General features: G+C 38.9%; 1 protein-coding gene across 2 annotated transcripts in view; it reads right to left on the bottom strand.

Annotated features, from left to right (window-relative positions):
• gig (TSC complex subunit tuberin) overlaps window positions 1–20,847 on the bottom strand; it is a 613,633-nt gene that overhangs the window by 69,687 nt on the left and 523,099 nt on the right. For both annotated transcript variants that reach the window (XM_090372592.1, XM_090372593.1), the window contains exon 34: window positions 17,425–17,575. In XM_090372592.1, the coding sequence (XP_090228718.1) occupies window positions 17,425–17,575 (151 nt within the window). The remainder of the gene's footprint in view (window positions 1–17,424; window positions 17,576–20,847) is intronic.

Raw genomic sequence — 20,847 nt, 5'->3', positions numbered from 1 at the left:
ATAATTTTGGGTCCTGTTTCAATTGAAAAAGTTTGTTATTTGTTTCTTTATGCCATAGCGCTGTCCACTGTGCATGGTATGCTGTTTGAATTATGATATTATAATCAGATGCTGGAATGAAGGCAGAGGTTAAGTCTAAGGTTGATGGATTTTTAGCAGATATATCAGCTAGTTCATTTCCTTTTATGCCTGAATGTGCCGGAATCCAGCAAAACTTGTTGCTGGATTCCGGCTAGTTGTTGACGGTTGTCAATTTGCAATAGCAAACTCCTGATTTTAATTAAAATATGGTGTTTCTTTTGAGAGGGATTCTGCATTGCTCTAATTGAGCTGAGAAAGTCAGTGTAAACTATATATTTTGCAGATGGGTGTAGAGTCAAATTTTCTAGGGCTAATTGTATTGCATACAGTTCTGCTGAAAAGTTGGTATACTCAGGTGGAAGAGAAGCTGATATGATAGCAGAGGGAAACACTGCTGCTGCTCCAACAGTTGAAAGAGATTTGGAGCCATCCGTATATACCGGCAAGAAGTCAGCACAGCTTTGAAGATGGCTAGCATGGAGTTGTTGCCCATTCAGTGTCGGTAGGCGATTCTTTCCCCATTGTAGAAAATAAGTATCACAAGTTAGTTGAGGAAACGGGGTCCACGGAGGATGAGAGTAATTCTCTATCTGTTGCCTATTGTGGAGAGGAACATTCCAGTTCTGTGATATTTCAAGAAGCCGTAGGCCAGCTGGTCGGATTTTACCTGGTTTATTTCTATAGAGATTAATTAGTGGTTGATTAAAAAGGTATGGCTGAATAGGATGCAAAGAGCAATGTATTTTGGCTGCATATTTAAGTAACAGCATTTTTCTGCGGAGATGTAGAGGGGGCTCATGAGCTTCAATGTATAGACTATGAGTTGGAGATGTCCTATACGCACCAATTGCAATCCGCAGTGCATTATGTTGAATAGGATCCAGCCAGCGTAGTACACTCCTTCGGGCAGAATCATAAACTGGAGCACCATAATCTAAACGGGATCTGATCAATGCTCTATATAAGAGCAGCAAAGTTGTACGGTCTGCTCCCCAAGAATGGGCAGATAAAGCTCTTAGCATGTTGATCTTTTTGAGACAGGTAGTACGTAACAATTTAACATGCTCAAAGAAATTCAGCTTACTGTCCAGGATTAGTCCCAAGAATCTGATATTGCTGGCAATCGGAATGGTGGTATTTGATATCCGAAGTTCAGGATCTGTATGCAGTTTGCGTTGATTGCAAAAGTGGATCGCAACTGTTTTTTGTTGGGAAAGACGATATCCATTGCGCTCAGCCCATTTTTGTACTTTATTGAGAGACATCTGCAATTGCCTTTCAATAGATCTCATATTCTGTGAATGGCAAGAAAGAGAGAGATCGTCAGCGTAAAGGTACACCTTTACAGTATTTGGAAGTTCTTTTGTGATAGAATCAATTCTGAGGGCAAACAGGGTTGCACTCAAAACTGACCCTTGTGGTACTCCTTCTTGCAAGAATGTAGTAGAAAGGGAATTTTGATATCGCACCTGGAAAGATCTGCTCTTGAGGAAGTTCTTAATAAATATAGGGAGGTTGCCACGGAGACCATGATTATGGAGGTTACGGAGAATTCCATAACGCCAGGTGGTATCGAATGCCTTCTCTATATCTATGGACATAACTAGATGTTCGTTTTTAACAAAGGCATTGCGAATTTCGGATTCAGCCTTGATCATCAGATCAAAGGAAGACCTGTTTTGGCGAAAGCCACGCTGACTATTACTTAGTAGATGTTCGCTTTCAATGATCCAAGTGAGTCGACTGTGGATCATTTTTTCAAGAATTTTACCGAGGCAACTGGACAGAGATATTGGTCTGTAACTATTAGGATTGGAGGGGTCTTTTCCAGGTTTCAAAAAGGCCAGAACTGTAGCATGGTGCCAAGAAGTGGGATAAACATTTCCCAGGAAGATTCGGTTAAAAAAGGCTAGCAGCATTTGTAAGTTTTCCTCATCAAGGTGCTGTAACATAACATAATATATCCCATCTGGCCCAGCGGCACTGTTGCATGTTGTTCTGATGGCTTGCATAAGTTCACATTTTTGGAGTGGCTGGTTATATGGAAGTAGCAGTGAAGTTCGAAAGTTGATGTGTCTCTGTTCTGCGGTGCTCTTAGTTTTCTGAAATTCCGGAGAGTAGGTGGAAGCAGCTGAGACGTCTGCAAAAGTTTTGCCTAAGGCATTTGCTATATCCAGAGGAGCAGAAACGTCTAGACCATTGCAGGAGAGAATTGGGGAAGGAACAGTTGGAAACTTCCCGGAAAGCTGCCTAATTTTCTTCCATATTAATCGTGGGTTCGTGTTTCTATTGATAGTCGATGCAAACCGAGTCCAAGAATCTTTCTTGGCTTGTCTTTGAATGAGACGAGCTTTTGCCTTTAGTTTCTTGTATTGGATAAGATTAACTGTAGTTGGAGTTCGCCGAAATAAATTCCATGCTTTATTTTGTTCTTTCTTCGCTTTTGTGCATTCCTCATTCCACCAACAGTTGAAATGGCGTCGAGTCTTGGAATTTGATATTGGAATTGAGCTTTTAGCTGCAAATAAAAGGCAGGAAGTGATATAGTCGGTAACTTCATCTATGGGATGTAGTTGTATAATTTTTTTGTCCAATGTGATTGCTGACTGAAATTTGTCCCAATTAGCTTTAGAAAATTTCCATTTCCTGCAGGGTTCGTCTAATGGTGGTTGTGTAGTCATCAGATTACAAACAATTGGAAAATGGTCGCTGTCCATGGGATTATCCAGAGTGGACCATTGCATGACTGAAAACAGTATTGGGGAGCAAATCGATAGGTCAATGGCAGAAGTCTGTCCATTAGGTAACTGTATATGGGTGTGCGAACCACTGTTAAGAAGAGTGAGGTTTTCTTTATCCAGTAAAGTTTCGATCAGTCGGCCGCGTCTGTCTAATTTAGTTGATCCCCATAAAGGGTGGTGGCCATTGAAATCCCCTAGCAGGCAGATAGAGGAGGGTAGCTGTAATAAAAGTTCTTTAAGATCATTATAAGAGTAAGTATGATTTGGTGGGAGATAAACTGAGACTAGAGTTAAAGCAGTCTGAGTAATCAGACGCACAGCGACAGCTTCGATTTGGGTTTGGAGAGTGATTTGCCTAGCTGGAATCCTTGTGTTAATTAAGATAGCTACACCACCGCGAGCAGAATTGGATGTATTCCGATCCAGTCGATAGACTGAGTAGTTTTTAATGGAAATGGAAATTTGAGGAGTTAAATAGGTTTCTTGCAGGCAGAAACCAACTGGAGAGTAGCGGTTAATTAAGTAATGAATGTCGTCAATGTTGCCACGAAAACCTCTGCAATTCCATTGCAAGATGTTAGGCATTACTTGAATTTAGAAGAAGAAGCTGTACCTGACGTGGCTGTCTTATGGCGTTCTGGCTTTGGTTTGTCTCTTTTTGGAAATGTAGGACGACCTGTGTCCATATCTTCTTCTTCTACAAATATTTCCAGAACCGGATCTTCCTGTTTGGATGAATACTCTAAATGCATCGGTGTGTCCTGAATAATCTTTTTTGTAGATGAATTAGGATTATTTGAAGTAGTAGCAATCACTGGTGGATGAGGAGATTTTGCTGGAATTTTAAGAGGCGTATTACTGGCTTGGTCTGAGTGCTTCAGGGTATTGGACTCTTGCTGAGAGAGGACAGCTCGAGCCCAGTCGGAGATTGATATGTTATGTGGAATGGTAACATCAGTTTGCGTGGCTATTGTCTGATATTTTTTTGCGATACTGGCATAGGTACGGTTATGTATACTGGGTGCAACTCATTTTCTTGCTTCCTGATAACTAACTTTATTTTCAACTTTATATTGCATAATTTTTTTCTCTGTTTTACATCTCTCACATGTCTTAGAGTAGGCCGGATGGTTGCCTTTGCAGTTGGGACAGATCATTTCTTTCACTGAACAATCACTTTGAATGTGATCAGAGGATCCACAGTTGGGACAAACTGGGTTGCTTCTGCATGTCGTTTGAGAGTGGCCATACTTTTGGCATTTATAACATCTCAACGGATTTGGTATAAAAGGACGAGTGCGGCAAAGAAGATATCCTGCTTTTATTGATGAGGGCAGATTTGGACTGTTAAAGGTGAGAATTATATTTCTGGTAGGTATCAGTATATTGTCTCTTTTGACCATAATTCTTTTTACAGCGATTACATTTTGTTCCTTAAGTTCTTCTTTAATTTCTTCCTCCGTCACATTCATCAGGTCCCAACTAGATATTACACCCTTTGATGTATTTAGGGTTGCATGTGGAGTTACGTTAACTGGAATACCAGCAAAATTTGTCATTTTTAGTAGTTTCAGAATGCCTGTGGTTTAGAGTTTCAACAAGTAAGTCCCCTGATTGCAGTCTCTTAACCGTCTTGGGAGACCCTGCAATACTTTCCAGATGTTTTTGGATTAGAAAAGGGGATAGCTTACTAAGAGGCTGTTCTGATAGTGAGTGCATTATTAAAAATGCTGGTAAGTCTGTCACCGAGGGATTTGTTTTCAACCTCTTTGCTTGTGACGAGTCATGTTTATTTTCGGTATCTGGTCGACAAGCTGTCGACCAGATACCGAAAATCTCTATATGTTTAAAAATATGTTTCCAACTATAGGACTCTATAGTTGGAAACATATTTTTTTCCATGTTGGCTCCTCTTAGCCCCTGGCAGATGAACTTTTCTGCCAAGGTTACCGGCCCCGCCACGGGGAGGCAGGAGCAGTGCCTGGTGTGACCAAGCGAAGTTAGTAGTGATTAGTCTATTAAATATGAAAAAAGAAAGGTTACTTTCCTTTCTTGCTCTCGATCAGTACTTTTGAAAAAAGAGCTGCTATTAAATAAAAGGATTTATTAAGGAGAAGAACGTAAAAGAGAACTAGAATTCACCTTTTGAGAATCGCAGTGAAAGCACAGAGAAATCGCTCAGTCACAATCGCTTGGCACCCGGGGCCCTAATCAAGAAGCGTGTGCTACGCACCACTGCTGAAAGTATTGGTCTGTGATGACTAAAGTAGGATATATAATTTTTACATTGAAGAGATTTTAGTTCACAACTAAATACACCATCTATAGTTGTTCCATCATGTATAGTATTTATCGAAAGATTTGATGACATGTCCAAGTTGAAGAATGTTCTCATAAATGTGCAGAACTCTTTTCTAGCCTCAGAGTCTAATTGTAAAGAAAAAAATTACATTCAATCTGCAAACACCAGGTGACTTTAAAGCAGATGCATTTTCGAATTAATGCATTTCCCAGTTTCCGAAAGTTTTTTGTATCTTAAAACCTTAATATTTCTGTTTCTAAATTCCTTAGCTTTCCAATGATATGCTATACATCCACATTATCCTGTGAGAAAATTTCCTTGAACACATGTTCATATTTTCCACTATCCTGGAAAAACTACTGCAATTTTCAGAGGTTTGAAAGTTTTTCCTCTAGTATAGAGCTAAGATGAAGCTCCATGCAAAATTTCATTAAATTTTGTCCAGTAGAAGATAAATTATTGTTGCCATCATACAAGTATGATTCCAACAATACAAGTTACAATAATTCACTTCTGGCAGAAGCTGACATCACTTCCATAACACTTTTCGCATGACAGTTTTTCGTTACAAAAGTTTTGGAATAATGCCAATAAAAACATTTTTAACATAAAAACTATGAATTGAATTATTATTTATTATAACCTAAAATAAACTGATTGCATAACTACAAACAACTGACTTTTGAAAAGCTGGAGATTAATTTTTGTAAGCAGGAGGAAAACAGGTATTTTGGCCAAGACAGATAAAAACAGAAGTTTTCTTTTCAAAATGCAGCAGTTCTCAAAAAACAGGGGATTTTTTGGAAAAAGCAGGAGATTTTTAAGTCCACACTGCACTAGAATTAAATTTCACTGACAAAACATATTTTATATTAATATGCTTTTAAACATTAAGCATATCTAACATTTTTCTATCTGTGGATTTCTCTTTGAATTGTCTGTTAGACATCAAATGATTATGGCTTCTTTGAGAAAGATACTGTCTAAGTACTTCTTAGTCATCAATATTCTGGTAAGAGGGTTAAATATAAAATTTTCAACAGGGATTTCCAGCTTTCTGCTAGGTTCAATGGCCAATCACATTGTGTTCAACAATTTATTAATGAATAACATAACAAATGGTAAAAAAAAAGAGAAAGTTTATTAAATTTCTTCAAATTTAACATACAAAAACTATATTAGAATCTGTTCCTTTCACAGGAGAATTCAACAAAGTTCAGTGTATTAGTTGTCTGACAGCACCAGGGGTTTCCCACATCTCTGCTTTGTGTACTGTGTGTGTAGCACAGAACTCTGTGTAGGCCAGAGATTCAAAAGTGTGTGGGGAGTGGAAGGATGTGTAGTATTGTGTACCGTTGTTCTTCTGACCATTTAGCCATTGGGCCCGTGTTGGGGCCCACCATTACTGCACTTGGCCACAGGGAGGCAGGTCAGGTAACCAGTAGATTTTATTTTGTACTCTGGCAGGCCCTGCCACCTAGTTTCCGAAGATTTCAGTGGCAAGGGCCTAGGTGGGAAAAAAAAGGGGGGGTAACGCTAGAATATAAAAGGCTGAGAGAGGCTGAGTAAGCGTGATTTAAATTTGGATGTTATTAATTGATAAATTGTGTGGGGTGTACACTGGAGAGTTAGAGTGAGGGGGGGGAAGTTAAGAGTATGGGAACGATAGAGAAAGCGACCCTAGAAAGTCAGTAAGGCAGGCCTGTGCCTCATCAGGCGGAAGAGAAGGGGTGGTAGGGGGGAGGAGACATGGAACTTTTTCCTCCCCCAGCCAGGGAGAAGAGTAAAAGAAAACCAGGCAAGAGTGCTCGGTTTGATTGCCAATGTGGCTTGTGGCAGCAGAGCTGCTGGTGTCCCCAATGTCTGGGTTTGGAGTTGTGTGTGGGATCAGGTCCCATCTGGGATTTGTGGTCACTTACTTGTTTCTTCTAATTACGGTGACAATCCAGTGGATTGTGTTTCCTGGGATGCAATCCAGTCCATGGTTGTTGTTCTTTTATGTTGTCGCATATTCAGGATCCAAATGTGTTGATATACTTGGAACAGAGTCACATCCAGGGTTTGCCGTCACTTCCTTGTCGTCTCATTATACTGTAGAGCCGGTTTAGTGCAGTCTTTCCTGGGACACAGTCCTGTCTGTGATTGCTGGTCATATGTGATGTGGCATTGTAGCAATGTAGCTGCCTGATGATTTAGAAGACTTGCGACAAGCAAGAGCCATTGTTGATTATTATCTCAGTCGGTATGGATTTTCATTATGGCTTTGCTTAGTTATACTAACAGAGATTTTGGGGATGTAGTAGTGGTATGTGATGCAAGAAAGCAAGTGTATGAGCTTATGCAGAATCAGCCAAAAAAAAAAATCACACCATTGCCTCCAAATGCCTGTCCAGTTCCTCCTTAAATTTTTTCAACCTATCAACTTCCACAACGACAGATGGAAGTTTGTTCCAGCAATTAACCACCCGCTGGCTAAAGGCAAATTTCCGCACATCTATTCTACATCTGTCTTTTCTTAATTTGAATTTATGCCCCCTTAGGTTCGTAATCTGAACAAGTGGAAGGATCCCATCAGAATTCAGCGTGCTCAACCCATTCAAGGCCTTATATACCTCAATCAGATCACTGCGCAGGTGCCTAGTCTCCAGCCACTGCAATTTGCAGAACTTAAGCCTCTCTTGGTAAGAGGACCCCTTCATTCCCCTCACCAATCTTGTTGCCCTTCTCTGTACACGCTCAAGTAAATCTATATCCTTCCTAAAATGAGGCCTCCAGACCTGTACGCAGTACTCAAGGCGTGGCCTGACCATTGCCTTATACTGAGGGATAATCACCTTTTCCCTGCTAGCAAAATTCCTATATATCATTGACAAAACCCCATGACCTGCCCTGGCAGCCTGTCTGCATTGCTCAGAAAACTTCATATCTGACTGCACAATTACTCCCAGGTCTTTTTCATTTTCTACTACCTTAAGTGTAGTACCACACAGTTGGTACGTTTCTCTGGGGTTACTTCTACCCATGTGCAGTACTTTGCATTTGTCAAGGTTAAACTTCAGTTGCTACTTCTTAGCCCATCTGCCGAAATTATCTAGATCCTGTTGCAGTAGCACACTGCCATTACTGTCATTAACAACCCTGCCTGTACATAGAGGCATCCTCAAAGAAACAATGGAAATGAATCTATCAGGTGAGTGTGGTCCAGGGATTAAGGGTAAAAGTACACTGGGGTAAGAGAACCCAGTTTAGACCAAGAAGTCAATGATCTGTCATGATGAGGTGAGGATTTCTCTTGAAGGGAGTTGCCCAGGTGTTGATGTTTCCAAAGTTCAAATCAATTGACGTCATAATCAAAATTGTTGATTCTCAACCTAGATACTGGTTTTAGGTGTGTTAATCCGTGTCTTCTTTCCTGTGAAGGGATAGTCAGGTCCTGTGGTTTCAAAGTTAAAATCAGGTAATATCACAGGCCGATTGATTGATCTTGCTTGAAGATTTAGTTGCAGATATCAGCCCAATGGAACTTGGATGCAAGAAGTGAATCTCAGTTCAGTTGAGCTTTGATGAGGTTGGTGGTTGATGCTACTGGGGAGGGGTGCTCAGAATCTGTCTCAAGTTATTGAGACAGATTCTGAGCACAGATTCTTGTTTGTTTAATAGGCTCCTTAATGTTTTTCGTCTGTTGAAGACATCCTGTGCAAAAGTGAAGTATTTATAACTGTCAAGGACACGAATTAGTATATATTCTTGATCCTTTGGCAAATTAGTAATCTTTGTGATCAACACAGATCTCAAGTCTTCATAGTCAGGGCAGTCATTATATAGTGCCAAGACTCATCAGTGCCACAGTGGCAGCGTGGATCATCTGTGATGCCCAGAGATGTTAATTTTTCTTGTATCGATCCATAGCCTGTAAGGAGGTACATTATATACAGGCTGGGGGAAAACCAGCTTGAGGCTTTTGGGAATGTGAACTTTACTTCAGGGATGAATTTTTTGTAATTGCTCCCTTAGTAGATGTTGTCCATCTGTCCTGCAGCAGGTGAGCAAGAAGGCACCTTCTCTGTCTTGTGATTGATTGCTGGGTTGGTGGTGAATCCAATAGTGGTAGTGAAGATTCCTTTGGACAGATGACACAACATGCCACATTAACTATTTCAAGGTCTAGAGGGAGGACTCCAGCAATGACGGAGAGCAGGAGTGCTGACTGTGCAGCAGGCTTTGGTGATGGTAAGTAGTATTTGCCTCTGAATGGGGCTAATTGCTTCTGATTTGTGATAATAGTTGCCCGGTGATACTAGACCCCTGCAGCATATGAGATGGCTGGAATAAATACTGCTTTGTAAAATAGGGCTGGGGTACGTCGGTTTAGACCCCAGTCCCTCCAGGTGACCCTTGCCACCAATGCTGTGTAATTTATCTTCTTTTGAATATACTGTAGGTGTGGGAGGAAGGACAGTTTTGAGTCCAGGATTACACGAAGGTGCTTAAGCTGAGTGCAGTGCTTGATGGTTGTGGCATTGATCTTAATCTGTAGTGGTCTAGCTGAGCTTAAGTTCGCTTTCAGGAGGTATTCTCAGCCGAGATTGTCAGGTTGTGCTGGGCAGCTCACTCATGGAGGAGCTCAGTTAGCCGAAATTTCAAGCTGGGCCCTTGAGCTGGCAGGCACAGAAAGGATCAAATCGTCTGCATAGGCTTTGGACTTAACATGTCCAAAACCTTGGACATGTTAAGATCTGGAACATGGTCCTGGACTCATCCAGGACCATGTTCCAGAAAGTTGGTGCTAGGATTGAGCCCTGTGGATCTTTCTGATCACCCTGGAGTAGGGAGTCTCTACACTGACAGACCTGTCACATCGATAGCTTTTAATGCAGGAGTAGAGATTTTGAGGAATCTGTGCTTGCCTGGCCTGCGATTACAAGGAAGTATTTCTCAGGTGTGGATTGAACAGATATCAGGTTATTTAGTGTATCTACTGTTGAGCGCCCCGGACGGAATCCTGGTTGTTGGCCTATAGGTTTGTATTTGTACAATACTTGTGAATTCTGAAGGAGATGAGTCTCTCGAAGAGTTTGCTGAGAACAGTTAGGAGGGTTATTGGTTTGTATGATGTTGGCTGTTGTGACGGTTTATTCGGATTCTTGAGGAGAAGTCGAAGATTAGCTGTCTTCCAATCAAGTGGAAAGGATCCTTTTGCCAGACAGTGGTTGAAAAGGTTCAGCAGTAAGTATGGATTGTAGTCTGCTACTCTCCTGACAATCTTGGGTTCTAGAAGGTCAAGACCCGGGAATTTCCTGTCCTCAAGTTTCAATACTGCTCGATGAAGTTTCTCCAAGGTGAAAGGCTCTTCGGTTTCCTGCATGGTGCAGCAAAATGGTATTGAGTATATTATTAATTGACTGCTCCCAGGTAGTGGTTATTGTGCCTTGTGGTGTAAGAGTGGTTGTCAGAACCACCCTCATCTTATTGGTGGTAATTTTATATACCCCCCCCCCCAGGGTCAGCATTCCCAGTTGATGCCGCCAGATGCTCCCAAGGTGTCCTTTCCTTTGGCAGATTAGGGCCGTATAGTTGTTCCTGGCTATTCTATATTGTTATCTCAAGATGTCCACCTCCGGCTGCAGCCATGATCTCCTTGCTCTCTGGAAAGCTTTCCTTTTACTACTTACCTCTCTGCAGAGGCACCACAGCTCCGGGGACCACCAGGGAACAGCGCTGGGGAGTGGATTCTTTCATTTAAAGGTTGTGGTACAGGCATTTGTAATGACCCTGGTAATAGTTCTCTGGTGCACTTCTGGATCCAGCAAGTTACAGTGCCCTGCCGGGAGTTGCGTGACAGAGATGTCTGGAGCTGCTATGAAGTTGTCCCAGTTAGCATTTTATATTTTAAATCTGTTCAGTGTGAGTTTGGAATTCAATGGTTGCTGTTGGATTCTAGACATTTGGAAAGTTATGGCCTGGTAGTCCAGGCCGCCTGGACATGCCATCCAGGGTTGTAGCCAGCCATCTATCTGCTAGCCAGGGTGATATCGATATTTGATTTCCAGAGAGTGGATGAAAATGTTGGCAAATTGTGTGGTCTATTTAATATGGTAAGCTGTGAATTGGAGATAAATTCTTTCGATCACTGCCCATTGCGGGTGCCACTATGGTCATCAGACCCTGCAAACCAAGCAGGAGAGCAGCAGTTTACATCTGCCCCACGATAATTTTCTTATTGGGAAAGAGGGCCGCTATGTTTTCCAGATAGTTTATTGTTGGTAGAATGTCCTCTCCAGGTATGTTATATATAGAAACCACATAAAAGGTTTCAAGGGGGCATATGACATGCAGGCACACTACCCCAGGATGTGCAGAGACTTGATATTTTGGCAGTGGTGAGTTCTGGGTTCCTGACTACAATTGAAACCCAGGGAGTTTCATTATCCATTGGATTATTTTGTATGCAAGTGGGTAACCCTGCACCTGCTTGTAATGGGTATAAGTTTCTTGAAGGATCATGATATTGATATTTCCTTCATTTGCAATTACTTTTAGCTGGTCTGGAACTGCCTTGGCCCACTGTGTGTTAAGTTGGATGAATCTGATCTGTTGGGTGTTGAACTGTTTAAGGAATAGGCCCATAATCGGTTCTACTTTGTTGTGCTTGCTTTGCACTTAGATAAACTGGACAACTGTTGTCTCTTATTGAGTGATTATGAGGAAGTTTTGAGCTTTTGCAGTTTGCGCAGACAGGCTCATTAGTTTTGTTGGGGCAGTCCTTATACTGATGTCCCTTCCAGGCACAGTGCCCACAGGTTGACTCAGCCTGAGTGCAGGTGTGTGAGGTGTGGCCAAACCTGCAGCAGTTGAAACACTTTGGGACAGCCACATGTTCTTTAAAACGATGGCTGCCCCAGTCTATATATATTCTGTTTTGATTTTTTATTGTATTCCAAGCTGGGGGGGGGGTTAACTCCACCACCCAGTTGAGATTATTATCTGACTTAGACTTTTTATGAAATTTTGGCTTAATAGGCTCTTCTGGGACCAAGTCAGGGTGAGATGCTTGCAGGTTACGGTAGTACAGTTCCTCGTTGATTTGCATAGGTGTGGAATCCTTGCTGACATCAAATATGATTACTGAGGTGCCTTTTTGTTTCAGTTGTTATGCCATAAGGCCAAGCATTGAGATGGCAGGATTTTTTATGATGTCTTCTATTTCTTTTGATGTTTCAGTTTCGATCAGTACCCCACCATTTCAGGTCTTCCTGATTCATTTAATCCTTGTAGTTTTAAAGTGCTCCTTCAGTTTATTGACGACTGTACTTGACTTCCTCGCTTGACTTAATTTCTTTGTTGTTAATAGGTTTTAGAATAACTAAATTTGGGATTTTTAGTAATGTTTTTCTTTTGGTTGTCAGGCCAGAGGTCTCATTACTCGGCCTGTTAGTGGTCCTCAGTGCATCTGCGTACGAATGAGGGCAATTGGTTTCCTCATACCTCGTATAAGCCTCAAATTTGGTTGCGGCCTTCTCACATTCAATGTGCATATTCAGCAATAAGTATTCCATCTTTGACCAGATGGTAATTATCTTTCCTCTCAGGACTGTAGTTATGTAATCACTGGAGTCAGTTATAAGGTCCTCCAGTTCCCATCAGAAAGTTTTGACCCGGTCCATGATAGAGTCATCAGGGGGTGTTGGATCCAGTGCCACAGTATTGTCATAAGGTGTATTTGGTTGCTCTTGAAGCTCTGCAGGGTCACTGTTTCTTGCAGTCACAATGTATTGCTTTCTGCCACTTTCTGTGTTTATCAGTTTCGCCTAATTGTGGCTCCTCAACAAACGAGTCCATAGGAGTGAGAGAGAGAGAGACTAGGTCACTTGTGCTGTCATTTTCTGCATTGTTTTTCCCAGCACTTGGGATTCTGCTTTTGCACTGGCTGCAGAAGTAACTAGCTCGAGCTGTGGCACTAATTTTTGGAATTGATCTTAGAGAACAGTACTTCCCCAGGGTTCTTTTGCAGGAGCCATTACAAATCAGGAAAACTTTAATATTTTTTCTGCAGCAATCACAAGCCCACCAGGCATAATAATTATTAAAAGAGGGGGAACTTGGCAACAAACAGATGTTTAAATAGCATTTCTGTTGTGACAGAAGGCTTCTGCAAGTTTTTTTTTTATAAAATTAGTGCAAATTCTATATAGTTTTTAAAGTTCCTTATTTCCAAAGTGTTCGACTGCCAGGCAATAAAATCACTTTGTACTGTATGAGGACGTAGTTTGTCATTCAGTTAAATTTAGCATAGCATGACGTTCCCTTCTTTTAAGTACCCCAGTGGGTAGTCATTCTCCACTGCAGACAGACAACGTAAACAGACCACCTGCAGGTTGACCTGATTAAGGGGAGATGGTGATCTCTAAGACGCTAGTCAGCATGATCCTGTACTGGATAACATTTCGCTGACTAGTATGTGATGACAGTAATAAAGATATTCTGCTGCAATAAGTTCTATAAAAAATGGGCAGATGGGCTGAGAAACAGCAATTGAAGTTTAACATTGACAAATGCAAGGTACTGCATATGAGTAACGTACCAACTGTGTAGTTGAACAAAACAAGATATGCAATTCAAGTTTTTAAATTGAAAATAAAGTTATTTACCTGATCATTTATTAGGAACAACTTGCCTCAGTAACAAGCATGCCAGAAACTGAGTTGCTGGATACCAAAAACTTGACAAGATGTTGAGATGAATCCTTTAAACTATTCATTGAACAAGAGCATAAAAACATGCGACTGCACAGAGAAAACACCAGACAATTTTCCCCAGGAGAATTCAACATTTAATGCAACAAATACATAACATGAAGCAAGCCATTCTTATCAAGTGATAAATTTTTCTCCCATTTAATAACAGCATAAGCCAATGAACAGTTAATAAAATGTTAACAACTTACAGTTTAATGCTTCCAATGTTATATGAACAATTTGCAGGCAATAACAAAACTTAAGTTGCAAAGTTTATCTTCAAAATTCTTCCTCCTTTCACTCAAGAAACAAATAAAGTGGATTACTTTTTTCTTCATTTAAAGAATATTTAATGGCTGTGAATTTGGTAATGTACATGACATTGAACATATTTTAACCTTTATTTCTATGAATGTATAATGTTTTTGTAAAAGAGGCTGAAACTTATTCTTTTTCATCAGAAAGAAAATAAGAACAATACAAAACAAATGCAAACTTTGGCACATTTCAAAAAACAGAAACAAAATTTTACATTTATTACAAAACATACAAAGCATCAACTTTTTTAATAATATTCAGCTAAATAAATCTTAATAATTTGAAGTGATGTTAAAACTACTGTCCTAAGAATACATAAAGTGAACAAGTGTGTGTGTGTGTGAGAGAGAGAGACCATTCAAGAAAACTGTATAGTTCTAGTATTATTCACTAGTATAATATGAATAGGAATTATAAATACAACAGCCTTTTTACATTACAAAGTCATATTATTTACAAGTGGAGATATAAGAAATAGTCTACCCAAAGATGTAAGATATTTATACCTAAAAAAAGGAACCGAGATTATGGTGATTAAAAAAAACTAACTAATAAAGAACTTAAACTTCAAAGGGACTTACTGAATTTGTGTACATCTGTCAACCTCACATAATGGTCACACCTTGGATGTATGGTACAAAAATGTGTAATTTTTTTATTTCTCAACTTAAAAGCTGCATGGATAATGTTATTAGTCTAACTAGGACATCACTTTTATGATATCCCAATCAGAATAATACTAACACGTGGAAAAAATACCACTGTTGTAATCATTGCTTCAGTTTATGGTAACACTTTTTTTTACTTTATCACAGTTTATGCATGCGCAGGAGAAGTGATTGCATAACAACCTGATTTGCTCTTGAACTATATGACACATTGTGTGGCTAGTTACTAATTTTTCTCCACACATTTTATGTGGTTGTTGGTGTTCATTACTCCTTGAAAGAAAGTATTGTATCTGTACTCCTACCAATCTGACTGTTTTATAGAGGGAATTAACCCTTTTCTAATTCTTGACTGTAATATTTTCTTTATTTGTTTTCAATCCTTTTTTATGAATTTCCAAAAACATTGACAGCTAAGATTTCTGTTCAAAAGGATGTTTGTAGCACCTGGCTACAAACATCCAAAATATTGGATGTTTGTAGCCAGTAAGGCTGGTAAGAAGTTGGAGCTTAATTGATAAGAGCAAAATCTTTCAACTTTCAGGAAAACTATATCTGAAATGCCTCTAATAGAAAATGATGCCTAAAATGAGTCAGTGTTTCAAGTGGTTGGTTTCATCATCTAAATAATTGCAATAAAGTAAATAAACAGATACACCACTTTTATAGAAATTTGAAAATTTTCTCCATAATTATTGCATTCCCTATTTTAAGAGCAAGCATTGATTTAAACAGAGCTTTCTAATTCCATTACATATTCAAAAATATATTTAAAAATTCCATGCCGATGGCTTTAGGTCTACAATTCATTTTTTAAGGGCAACATGCAATGCACCAGTATTTCTTAATACTATCTGGAGAACACAAACTAGAAAACTGTATGCCATATATCAATCATTTAGTTTGCAAGTCACAAAGGAGGTTTGGCAAGCCAAGGCAGATTATAAGACATCGTAGACAAAGGTTGCAAAGAAAAACAGAAAAGACTTTTTTTTTACTTATGTAAACCCTAGAAAGAATGGGATCAAATTGGTCTACTTCATATCAATGGTTAACTGTTGATGTTTGTTTGTTTGTTATTTGGTTTTTAGGAGCATTAGCAACTAAGGCCATATTGCTCCGGGGATATGCGGTGGTCATTCCCTGACCTTTCCGCATCCTCCGTATTTGGTGGTCATGGGCTCGAACACCGATCTAATCAAGAAGCGTGTGCTGCGCACTGCTGCTCCTGCCCACCTGGCTACGGAGGTGCCGGTTAACTGTTGATGATCCTCCTCAGAATGCTGACAAACTGAATGGATATTTTGCATCTACATTCACACATGAGGAATTCTTTAGGGAAATGGAGGTCAGAAGTTTATAAACTCTAACAGGAAGATTAATGATTTTGTAATAACTGAGAGGAAAGTGGAAGAGAAAGTTAAACATAAAAAAGGAACCTGGGGTGAATGGGATCTATCCAGTTGTATTAAGGAGGAAGCAAATGAGGTGAGCAAATGCTTAGCCATATTTATGACAGCTTCTTTGGATTCAGGGGAGGCTGCAATTGACCGAAGAAGTGTGAATATATCCCCAATTCATAAAGGGGGATCAATAGACAACATGAGTAATTACAGACCTGTTCCAGGGAAAATAATGAAGTCATTGGTTAAAGAAGTAATGCAAGACCATCTAGAGAAGAGTACAGTTATACTTCAATCATAGCATCAGTTCATTAAGGGGAGATCTTGTCTGACCAATTTGAATGGATATTATGATGATTGGGAGGATGGTTAATGACAGTAATAAAGATATTCTGCTGCAATAAGTTCTATAAAAAATGGGCAGATGGGCTGAGAAATAGCAATTGAAGTTTAACATTGACAAATGCAAGGTACTGCATATGAGTAACGTACCAACTGTGTAGTACTACACTCAGGATAGCGGAAAATGAAAGCAGCCTGGGGGTTGTTGTACAGTCAAATAGGAAGCTCTGATCATTGCAGAGGCTTCCAGGCAAGTTTCATGGTGTTTTGTCAATGATATACAGGAATTTTTCTAGCAGGGATAAGGAGATGATCAACCCACTGTGTAAGGCAATGGTCAAGCCACATCTTGAGTACTGCATACAGGTGTGGAGGTCTCATTTTAAGGGGAACAAAGGGGTGCTCCTACCAAGAAACGCTTCAGTTCTGCAAATTGCAGCATTGGAGACTAAGCACTAGTGGATTAACTGATTGAGGTGTTTAAGGTTTGAATGGCTTGAGCAAACTCAACACTGATGGGACTCTTCCTCTTGCTCAGACTATGCATATGAGGGGACATAAATTGAAAGTGAGGAAGGATGGTTGCAGAATAGATGTGTAGCAGTTTGTCTTCAGCCTAATATGATGTTTGTAGTAATTTACTTGAAAAGGGCCATAACAGATATACCATATTTACATCATTTTGAAATTTTCCAGTATAATCATTGCACTCCCTATTTTCAAACTGCAAAACAAGCATAAAAAGTGCAGCAATCACAAGTGTAAATAACGTACTACATTTTTAAACTCAAAAATGAATAATTCAATACACTCACACCCAGAAGCAATATTTACCTTGGACTCATACCACTTCTGTACATATCCCTAGTAGAGGATTTCCTATTGGGGGAAAAATCGGTTGATTTATGCGTGGGACTCATGACAGATATTGTATATACTCTACCTCTGTGATGGTGAGATCCAACAGGTGGAGGAGAATTACTACCTAATAATGATAGAAAGAAAATGTCACTCTTATCAATATCATTTGCTTCTATTTTCCATTATTCATATTATCATCTAGCTCAGTGGTGCACAACCCATTTTGTTTGTGATCCTATATTTCATGAAGCCCCAAACTCTTCTTGTAGCTTCCGTAAAGTATATATAAATTTTTAATATATTCGTGCAACCTGAACACAGTTTGTGATCCTGAGAGTTGTGCATCTCTGATCTAGTTATAAGGAAAAAGAGTTCCAATGACAAAACCTGTTTTTTCATATTTTATTCCACAACCTATAAAATATAACATAATGACTGCAATGCATCAAATCAACTTTTTTGTTTGTCATTCTTGTATTTGGACACACTCATATTTTATATATTTCATCATGCATCTCTTTCTCACAATGTATTTACTTCAACAGAAGTTGAGAAAATTTAGAAAAATGGCCACACATAAAGGAGAGAGAGAGAGCGGTCAATATTTATAATGAATATTGAGAATAATAAGTGCCACCCAAAAGTTAAGAGTGGAAATTTATGTACGTTAGTGAATCTTTAAAAATAAAGATTCACTAACATACATAAATTTCCATTACATCCATTTCAAATTATCATCCCCTGAATTAAGAGACTTAATTCAGCAATTCTACCATTATGTTTGAAAAAAAAAATAATAATAAAATTTAAAAAAAAAATAAATAAATAAAAAAATAAATAAATATATATATATATATTTTTTTTTTTTGTAATATTTTGAAGAATTTCTGGTGATTTCTGCTGAATCTCCAAGACAACACTAAATTTCTTTTAAGTTTCAATTTCTTCTTTGAAAGCAAGAAATCATTAGGGAAGAAGGTCTAGAAAATGTGAGGGAGCCACAGGCATTTGGCTCTTGGTCAGAAGCTACTGGACAGACAAGTGATGCTTTTCATAAAACACGTTCTGCAAATTCTGTTCATAGCATGTCATGTGATCCTGACACAAATTTATCAAACTGAAACAAAACTTGGTCTATGCTAATTTCTTCTGAATTACTCCACGCAAAAAAAATATCGGCAACTACTTTATGCACATCTTCATTAAACACCTTACAAGTTTTGATCATCACAATACAAAAAGTGTACCTATCACCAGCTAGCTTAAAAAATTTATACTATCAATTAACAGCATCATGTGCCCATTCAACATGAGACTGCACATGTGATAAGGAATAACATTATTCCTTACCACATGTGAAGAATTAATTTAACTTAATTAATACTCATAATAATTTACAATGCCACCACAGTTGTGGAACTAACTGTGGTGGCATTGTAAATTACATCCATTTCAAATTATCATCCCCTGATCATTAAGAGACTTAATTCAGCAATTATACCATTATGTTTGAAAAAAAAAAAATAAAAAATAATAAAATAAAAAAATAAAAAAAAATATATATATATATATATAAAAATTTACATAATATATATATATTATGTAAATTTTTTTTTCACAGCCACTGCTGAAGCCTCACATTGTGAGGCTTCATCAGTGGCTGTGAAAAAAAAAAATTGTAGCTAACCTAAAAACTAAACGCCTATTGAGTTATATTATATCTTATAACTTGGACTTGTTCTATATATATATATACAGTGAAACTTCTCCTAACAGACACCTCTCGTTAACGGACATCTCTCTACAACGGACATTTTCAAATTCCCCAACTCACCTCCATTGGTTTTAATGTGTTTGCAGCTTCTGTCTAGCGGACATTCTCTGTAACGGACGCGGACAGGCAATCTGCACTGTTTCATTTAGATTAGCACTTAATTTGATCTCCTCATAACGGACAGCGGGCGAGCTCACGGCCCTTTTTCTAGGAACGTTTCTTCCACGTATTGCCTCAATCGTGTGTTTATTTTCTATTTCCGATTCTCTGAATTTTATCAAGGTTTACGTCGCGGTTCTAAACCCTTTTTCAAGAATTTTAAGGCACGTGTAAAACTTCTGATGAATTCGGTGTGTGCAGGGGGGGGGGGGTGTATGGTCGGCCTTTCGTCTTTTCAGTTTCAGTTTTCAGTTTTGTTCAGTGTCGTGTGAAGTGCACAATGTCTTCTCGTAAACATTTAACTTTAAAAGATAAAGTCGAACTCATTAATGCGTATGATCGGCAAAAAAATAGTGTTCGCACTCTCGCTGCAAAATTCAAAATCGGGAAGACGCAGGTAAGCGACATCCTAAAGAAAAAAAAAATGAACTGCTCAAACAATTTTGGCAACACGGAAATGATCAGGTTAAAAAATCATTCCCGAAAATTGTTGGACTTCAAATTTGTCGCGCACATGCTAAAAAAATTCCCATTAATGGGCCTATTATTAGGGAAAAGGCTTTGGAGGTTGCGAAATCTATGGGAGTAAATGAGTTCAAAGCTTCTGTGGGATGGCTAGACAAGTTCAAAACTCGGCATAAAATTTCTTGGAAAACTGTAAGTAGTGAAGGTGGATCTGTTGATACTGAGGTTGTAACAGAGTGGACCGTCAAATTGGAAGATTTATGTCGTGATTTTGAAGCTAAGGATATTTACAACTGTGACGAAACAGGTTTTTAAGCTCTTCCTGAAAAAACAATGAGTCTTAAAAACGAAAAGTGCCAGGGCGGAAAAATTTCTAAGGAACGCTTGACTGTACTATTGTGTACAAAATATGCTGGGAGACTTTGAACAACCTCTTGTTATAGGAAAACCACAAAATCCTCGTTGTTTCAAGGGCATAAAGTTGAATCTTTTGAATGTTGACTGGAAGTCTAATAAAAAAGCGTGGATGACACGAGATATCATGAGCGAATGGATAAGTCACTTTAACCAAAACATGATTCGTCAAAACAGAGAAATTATTCTTTTCATGGATAATGCTGCATCTCACCCGCACATTGAATTGTCCAACATTCAAATCATTTTTCTGCCACCAAACACATCTGCAGAGTGTCAGCCCTTGGATCAAGGGATAATAAAAAATTTTAAACTTCACTACAGAAAACGTGTTTTAAGACATCTCATTGCAAACATGAACAATGTAACATGTGCGAGTGACCTTGTGAAGAAAATCAGCATCCTAGATGCGATTCAATGGATTTCCTCCTCAGTAAACGCAATTAGAAAACAAACTGTTGTGAACTGTTTTGTAAAGTCTGGCTTCTCAAACGCAAAAATTGAAGTTGTGAACAGCAATGTGGAGCACCAAGAAGAACAAGAACTTCAACATCTATTGATAATGTACGATACTTCCGCTGCAA

The sequence above is a fragment of the Mastigoproctus giganteus genome, chromosome 4, assembly GCF_048544385.1.
Source record: "Mastigoproctus giganteus isolate SK-2022 chromosome 4, ASM4854438v1, whole genome shotgun sequence".
Taxonomy (NCBI): Eukaryota; Metazoa; Arthropoda; class Arachnida; order Uropygi; family Thelyphonidae; genus Mastigoproctus; species Mastigoproctus giganteus.
Note: the sequence above shows the minus strand (reverse complement) of the source record. Positions and strands in the feature narration are given on the sequence as shown.